We start from the raw sequence: 8659 nt of genomic DNA, 5'->3' as shown, positions 1-8659 counted from the left end.
ATCATGAGGGAAAAAAAAAAAAAAAGAAAGAAAACAAAAACCACCAAACACTTTACACAAGAGGAAAGGAGAAATCTAATAAGATCCCATTCAAACACCAGACTTTCTGAGGTGCACCGCCATTCGCTGAGGTTTTCCTACTGCCTCGCCAACTTGCCTCAGCTTTCACCTGGGAGGCGAGCTGAGTCTTTGTCTTTCCCATTCCTGACCTCACTGCTGAGGCTGCCAGCACAGGGTAATGGCAATTATCATAGTGGTTTTGTGGTGCATTCATTTCCTTCCAGCTGTCATAACTAGAAAGGAGTCACTGGCAGGAGTGCATTTCTGCCAGATTCGAGCTGTACATCTGTTCACATTTGTCTGTTCGCACAACACAGGATGTGATCTCCCTTCCCTCTTGTGCTGGCATCTGTTTGCTCATACAATTTGTCCTGGAAGGGCTTTGATTTCGGAGGCTAAAAAGTCAATCTAAGTAGAAGAAAATGTCTTCACATATCTTAACAAAAAAAGAGGTAGAGATGTGCAGCCTTCACTATCAGCACTAAGCAGCTCCATCACAGATGGGGAAAGCTGAAATGAAACTAGCAGACGTCCATACAGCTCAGAGGAGCAGCAGCTCAGGCAAGGCTGCTTGCTTGTACTGTAGGGCTGGGAGATTATGGGGCTGGTAGAAGCTAATTCTGATTCAGATGGGACAAATTACAGCTAATCAAAATGATCTGCTAAGACAGGGATGGATGATTCATGTAAGCGAGGGAGTTAAAAGCCTGCTGGACCGCTATAACGGCATATTTTAAGGACATACTGAACTCACATCGTCTACACAGCCACGGTCAGAGGAGAAAGTTTTAAAAAATTATGTGTTTGTTTTTCAAAGAAGAATCTCCAGGGTTGCCGCTGTAAAAAAAAGAAATTAATCGCCATATAAAATGCCTCCTGGTTGCTGATTCAAAACACAGAGAGCTTACAACGGACCTCAGATCCTAAGAAGATAAAGGCTCAAAACAGCTCTGCATGGTCTTTCAAGCCAGCAGGAGCACTGCCAGATTGGGAACCAGATCCCAGAACTACGGACTGGTTACTGAACTTTGCAGAGGGAAAGATTATAATCAAGGATTGAGCAAAAAGCAGCAACCATCTCACCAGAGGAATAGATGCGAATCAGTTTCTGCCTCCCTGCATCACTCTCAGGCAATTCCAAGCAAGCACTTACTATACACTCCAACAGTTTTACAAGCAATGAAAAAGAGAGGAGGAATATATGACCTTCAAAACTGATCTCTTGGGGAGATCTAAGCCTATCTCTACATAGCTTCAATTCAGAAGAAACTCACGCATCTGAAGTTGGAATTAAATGTTTCTGTAACCATTACATAACCAACACATCAATCAAATACAAAAATATTGCTATCCACTTTCAAGTCTGTTTAGCCACATGACACTGCATTAAAACCAAGTAGAGTCCTCCACTCAGAACAGGGCAGAGACAAGAGAAAGCTAGAAACACAGAAAGCTGTCAATACAAATCCCACTGTATTAAATGGAAAGCCCTCAAGGCCTATGCTGAGTGGTATTTCTGTTTTTCCCTGTAGCACCGCTTCCTCTACAGCTTTCTATACAATCATTACTTCCAGGCACTATTTTAAGTCTATTAGAAAAAAAGCTTTTAGAAATCAAACAGGTTCAGGGCAGGCAGCATAAAAGTTACATGAAGTGGTACAGACAAAATCACTGAGCAGGCCTGAGATAATTTGTGATAATGAAGAACAGAAAGAAAACCAGCTCCAACTGGAAAAAGAATGGAGAAACAGTATAACGCGTATCATCCTAAAGCAGTGAGTATCCCTGCTTCAAGTTGGCTAGACACAGGCTGCTCCTTTACTTGTGGATGCTGGGCCATTTAAGTTAAAAACTACTTATAGTACAGATTCACATATACAAATATATGAATAAACTTGCATTACTACCTCTTTTTTTAAAGGAAAACATGATCCCAAGCTCACCCACTGGAAAGTTACATGAACAGAAGAAAGTGACTCTCTGAATTAAGCAGGAAGATAACCTATTAATTCAACACTGTGGCTGTGCTTCAACTCTCTGCATTGTACCTCCAATTAAAGAAAAGACAGGCATGAATAACCATACATTTTCATCTGTCCAGGTTTAGCCATTCTTCCTTGGGTGTTCGTTGTTCCCCTAGATATAGGAATATTTGGGCTATTAAAAAGCTGAATGTGCAGGAGGTGCACAATGATGTCTGCAGACTCTCATAAAAGTGCCATTAGAATTACAGAGATGGTTAATGCAGCTTCTAGGCAAACTGTCCCTGGGCAACCAGAAAAAGAAGCAGAGTTTCTACGAACACCACGAGCAGGCAGAGGAACATCTTCCCCAGTAACTACCGGCTGATGTAAAAAATGATGTGCCTTTATTAAAGCAACAAAAAAGGGTAAGACATTCCATCCTTTGAGCCAGTACTTACAAGGCCACATTGGTGTCTTTTACTGATCTTCCTCACAAGCTGTGAGAGATGCCGCTCCTCCCGGAGAAGCAGAACCTTAGTTTCAGATAAAAGAGACCCTACTGCATATTGACAAGTCATAGCACAGTCTTACAAGAGTCTAAAAGTTGTGGATTCAACTGGTAAGTAGGTGAATCCCTCTTGATAGAAAAGCACCTCAGAGAAACAAGGAGAACACATCACACATTCTTTTGTATTGAATAGGCACTAAAAAAGATATTTGCTATCCCTTTGAGCAAAGATGCAAAATGCCCCCAGACTACTGTTATTTCCATGTTCCACGATTGGCCTGCGAAGTGTTGGTGTTACCATTAACCCAATTTACATTACTTTTCAAATGCGGGCAGACCGCTGCAAACGGGCATCAGAGTAACAGACTCCTCTGTAACACAAATAATAAAACCTAAAGTACACGAAGTTCAAACCCACTGGCACTGCTTTATTTTAAATCACTCCATCTGAACGCAGCACAGTGTTTTAGTTTCTAGCTGTCTCTCCTGCTTGGTGATTTATATGGGAATTCTATAAACCGTAAGCAGCGGTATGCTGTATTCAAAACTAAAAGAGATGAATATATTCCTAAATAGTTATTTTGAAAGAACAGACCAACCAAAGTTCAAATATGAACTGCTCGGGATAAACAATGTTGGAACCATGTTATCCTTCTGAGTGAAACTTCCTCACGTCAGATGTTTACACGAGCTGTCCAGACCTGCCCAGTGCCAGATAAGAGCTACCCCTGCCTACGCAGGCACTGCTTACACATGGTGTCAAAATGAAACTCACTGCAATGGAAAACCATTTTATTTTTGTTGACGGGGAAGACATCCCATTGAAAAGAAAGAATAAAAAATATATTCTGCTACAACACATGGAACACTTGAATCTCACACTACAGCACGTGGTGAAATTCTGGTATTGTAACACCCCCCCCCCCCCTCCCCCCCCGGCATGCACACGGGTGCATGCAAAGCCTTGAACAAATATTTATACCCATAATAGTGCCATGTATAAAAAAGTTCATTCCATAGAGGCCAAACCGAAATTTTAAACATCTTTGTTTCTCCTCTGCCAACAGCAACGTGAAAAATGAAAACTGTTTAGTTAATTGTATGAGCAGTGCTCCTTTTTACGCTAAGGAACTCTGAACTTCAGCATAATAAATCACGGTGGAAGCAAGGTTTAAACAACATACTCAACATGCGGGGCATGATGTTTTTCTTAATATATAACTGTAACTTTCATATGGTTTTTATCAATGATCAAGTCAGTATTTTCCAAACACAAAGAGAAAATATTCTGCTTTTCCAATCAATGCTCTGACCTCTTCTTAATATACAGAACATGCTTGTATTATTCATCTAAGCACACACGCACCACAAAAGATATGCAAAACAAATCAATACAGATAACCTTTTGTGTCCAATGTCTTAACAATGGAGTAATAAAAACAATCCTCAAAGCCCAAATTAAAATTGCATGGCAGTCACTTAAACTAACAAAGCTCTTGGATGCCGGTGAGCCACAAAACACATCATTTTGCAGCAGTATTTCTGCTGAAACCTGAGGAGCATCAGAGTATTGGTACAGCAAGGCAGTTTCGGAAAAGGAATTTGTAAAAAATACACTTTTACTATATAGTTTCATATAAAAAGGCAATACGAAATATAATAAAACCTACCATTTTAGGACTAAACCTTCCCTACCAAATAGTTTTCATCACTTGCACTATTACATACAGTACATTCAGTTTCCTACACAAAAGTATATTTTCTTGTCCCTGATGTATATTACAATTGGCAGTGACAACAAACTGGTTTATTATCACTGCTGGTTGTTGTAGCTTATATAAACAGCACCAATTTTACCCTAAACAGGCTTATCCATTACACAGTGGCACTTCCTTAAAGGAAATACAAGTCTTAAACATCAGAACCAACCACGTATTTCCAGAAATACACCAGAATATATGGCTCACATAAGTGATGAATAACCACGAGGATTGCATAGTACAGGGATTTTGCCTGTAGGAGTAAATCCGCCCTTTGATTGTTTGTCACCTTCTGACTCCAAAAATGGACAACAAATTAAACAGGTGCTGATGGAAATGAAAGCAGTACATGACTAAAATAACTGGTTAAAAAAAACAAAACCCAAGAAATTGTACAGTTCTCTCTGGCACAGTGCAAAGTATACATTAAAAGCTGAATACATATGTACAGTGTGTATGTGCATTTTCAAATACATAGAGTGCGCATCTCCCCAACAACATACACGTGTATATCTAAAAAGCATGAGGACATGTACCCATGACAAACTTAGCACAAAAAATGGAATGTTTTAAAATGTGGATGTGTCATTCCAGTCAAATCTGTCTGTCCCAGAACAGGCTGTTTAAACAGCCAATGTGCCCTTCCATGAAACAGAACTATTATTGCCTCCATAAATTGACAACATACCGCACATTTGTCCTCGTAACTTATCAAAGGACTGATAATCACACTTTATAAAAGCTTAGATTTGTTTGAAGCCCTCTCCTCCGTATCCCTTCCCTCCCTACACCTCCCTCCCCCCTGAACTGCTCGTACGGCTATTCCCTTTATGGAAATCTATGAAGAATCATCTAGCTGAGTATTACTCTGCTGGAGAACCAGACACAGTATTTACTGCTGAGATTAGATCTTCTACTTTACATTTTCCTTGCAACGTAAAAGTTTACAGCCATCCCTGCAAAAATCATTAACATCTGATGCTGTTTTTTGTTTTTCCCTTTGGGATTCAGCTGTTTTGGTTCTGAATATGAACGTGTTGGCTGAAGTCTGCAACAGAGAATGCACCTTTTGGCGCTGTTACCCAACCTGCCCAGTACCAACTGTCTCTCCCTGCAAGCCTGCTGAAATCGTTCACTAAATGCTAGAATGTGATACATTCTTTCCCTCTAGTTTCTCCTAAGATGCCTTTTTTTCACATTTTGAAAGAACTTCCAAAAAAATACAGATAACTCATACCAACAAAAAACTTTTAAATAAAGGTGATGGCAGTTAACCTGAGAGCTCAGTGTGGTGTGCACACACACACGCTGCAGTGTCCCCCGTCAGCTAGTACTTTCCTTGTTTAAGTTTTTCAATGTGGTAGCACAACTTCAGGGCGGGCCCCAGCTTCAGTCCCATGTATTTCATGATCATATCACTCCTCAGTAACAGTAGTGCCTTCCCATCAATTTCCTGCAGAAGGAAGAGAACAAACACAACACAACTATTTTAACAATCAGCACACTAACACTGAAAATTATATTATATTTGTTGATAACGTAGTAAAAAATGCATTTACCATATACAAGGCAGTAACTTACTGCAATGTGATATTTACCCGCAGCCCCTGAAAGTGAATTTGTTGTAGTGATTTTATGGTATGGTTATGGTCTGTGAGATGCTAAACGAAATTACAGTAAGTAAAGGAAACTGACCAAACACCTCCCAAAAATAGGTACCAGCTGAGGAAAAAAAGTGAATGGGTCAAGGAGAGAAAAAAGGCTGCAAAGGAAGGTCTGTGCAGTTAGAGATTAAATGATCCAAGCACGGAGGCCTTGCACTGAACCTTGAACGCAGCTGTGGGAGGATTTTGGCATGCGCATGCAAACAGTCACTCAGAGGAAGGGGTTACAGACCATCTGAAACTGTGAAATAAGACAGATCTACAGCCAGGTTAAAGCAGACAGATTGTTAGGATCAAGACTGAGGACAACTCAGTCAGATTTCAACTGCCTGGTTGAAAAGCTGCTGAAATGTGACAGCCCAAAGCTCTTAGTAGCATTACATACCGCAGGCAGGCAATTAGTTCCCTAAAACACCATAAAGAGAATTACTCTGTCTTAGCTTTTTTAAACATAAACCTGACTAAACAAGTGACATTTAGACTTGTTACACAACTAAGAATAACACACAAGACAGGAAGTTTTGTTAGAAGTTACTTTGAATTTTGCTTCCAATCCAGCTTACTGTGAAATACTTTAACTGCTAGTAAGAGCTGGTGCAGAACGAGGGCAAAATACTACTAAAGTCAAAGCCAACATCCTTTTGGAGAGCCAAATATAAAATGAAATAATGACGCAGCTCTTTGCTCAACGGCTTGCCATACAAAAGCACAGTGAAAAGGGAAAGCAAAAACAACATAAAGAAACCAACATTTACAGTTTATCTCCCTAAATACAACATCTAGTTAGATCCTACAAAACTCCATATTCTTTGTCAAAACAGATGAATATTTCAGCTCAACCTCTGAATTTTACTATTAATGACCAAGTAAGTGCAAAGGTAACGAGGTGCAACAGCTTCTCTGCTTTGGAATAATCAATCTACATAACAATCTGCCTTAGAGAAGTATCAGCTATAAAAGAAAAAAACAGCCCATATCGTCGGTTAGAATGTCAGCTTCTCATGATTCACCAGAGTGTTGGGGTGCCCTGAGGGCTGGCCACTACAGTGTAAGGGTTCCAGTATCACACTACCTCGTACCAGCTGGAAAGCAACTGGTATGAGCTTAAGTCTAACGAGGCAGGAACACAGAGAAAACACACCACAGGAGGATTTTCAGGTGGAAAAACAATTTTTCAGCTTCCTACAAGTGAGCATAGTCTACCTTCAGTTGCAAATAAAGTGACAGACATAAAAGTTGTATTCTAGCAGACTAATGCAATACATGACATCTAGTAGGACAGAATGGGTGCGCATCATACATGTCTCCTGAAGAGTTCAGCATGTGGAGCTAGTGCCTGCGGATCAGCTTCTTTCACAAAACGCATTACTTCCTCTATTGACCAGGTGGATGGATCCTTATTCAATATTCTTGAAGGTTCCCTTTTAAGTGAGCTCAGATCTGGTCCAGTTGTGGAACTCGCAGCTTTCAGAGTAAGAATATTGCAAAAAGAAGAAGTGTCACTAGTCTGTACAGGGCTAACACATTTCATTTTACATACGACACTAATAACAACAGACTATTATTCATTCTTTGTCATATATTAAAATAAAGGATGCTTTATTTTCCTTCACGTATCAAACCATAATACTGAACTTTTCCATTTGTCTTAAATACCCTATACAATTGCAGATAATTACGGCAACATAAAAAACAGCACTGTGACATACCTAGATGAATTAGTTCGACTTGTGTTTGGTTCCTGGGTCCCAAGATACCAGTATCTGGGAAAGTGGCAAATGCAAGTTCAACCATGCAGAGGAACAGGAAGAAACCCTATCTCTGTATATCAGCAATACAGAAATAATTGATAAAATGCTCAGGAAGCAAGCTGTGTTTAACTAGCACTGCCCAATCCAGCCTGTTGCAGGGTCCATGACAGCAGCGAGAGGAAAGTGCAGCAGACAAGACTCCTCTGGCTTGCACCATGGTATTAGTTCTAGAAAGCTTAAGTTCTGCATTTGAAGTTACATTAGCAAGCCTGACGTGCTTGGCAACAGCACAACATCTCACTCCATATGTAACGTATTTTCTGTGGCAAAGAACTTCTTTGTTCATAACTCGCGGACTTTGAATGTTCATAAAAGCTGTTACATACTTTGGAAAGTTTAGGCATATAGCATACCTTCAATCCTCCTCTGTATTCGATTCCTACTGACTTCATAGTAACTGCTGTTCCCAGAAGAGCTCAATGACAGCCGGCGCAGGATTGGGGCTGAATTTGAGGTAGCAGTCACTGGCTGAAAGGAATTCCTGTAATACGCTGCACTCCCCGAAGTACGATATTCAGTGGAATTTCGACGGGCCGGGCTTGACAGATTCACAGAATTAAGTGCAGAATCCATAGAGTCCTCAGAAAAGCGATGCTCTTTGGAAGTGCTGTTTTCTTCTATAGGTAACGTTTCTGCTACAGAAAGCAAAAGCATCGATCTGTTCAAAATGATGGACTATGAAGCTTTGTTATTTAATTCCTTGCTATGTTCTCTTGAAGATAATAACAAGCTCCAAGCCTGTTAACAAATCTCCTCTGAGAGAAGACTTACTGCAGAACAGTCACTCTCAAGTAATCACCGGTCATTTACTACATTAAAAAAATTCCAGTAAAATGTCTAATAGACAAGTTGGAGACAGTCCTCCACAAATCATCTCAGCTGTGTGTGTTAA

At 40.2% G+C, this 8659-nt stretch overlaps 1 protein-coding gene across 23 annotated transcripts in view; it reads right to left on the bottom strand.

Annotated features, from left to right (window-relative positions):
- Window positions 1–3307: 3307 nt before the first annotated feature.
- SCML2 (Scm polycomb group protein like 2) overlaps window positions 3308–8659 on the bottom strand; it is a 65806-nt gene continuing 60454 nt past the window's right edge. For 18 of the 23 annotated variants that reach the window (XM_085531170.1, XM_085531126.1, XM_085531222.1 and 15 more), the window contains 3 exons: window positions 8121–8402; window positions 7257–7420; window positions 3308–5745 (listed from right to left, as the gene is read on the bottom strand). In XM_085531170.1, the coding sequence (XP_085387296.1) occupies window positions 5620–5745; window positions 7257–7420; window positions 8121–8402 (572 nt within the window). In that variant the 3' untranslated portion in view covers window positions 3308–5619. The remainder of the gene's footprint in view (window positions 5746–7256; window positions 7421–8120; window positions 8403–8659) is intronic. The other 5 variants (XM_085531185.1, XM_085531231.1, XM_085531177.1 and 2 more) reach the window with 1 other exon arrangement.

This window comes from Coturnix japonica, chromosome 1 (assembly GCF_054131305.1).
Source record: "Coturnix japonica strain WE chromosome 1, WE-NBRP24, whole genome shotgun sequence".
Lineage (NCBI taxonomy): Eukaryota > Metazoa > Chordata > Aves > Galliformes > Phasianidae > Coturnix > Coturnix japonica.
Note: the sequence above shows the minus strand (reverse complement) of the source record. Positions and strands in the feature narration are given on the sequence as shown.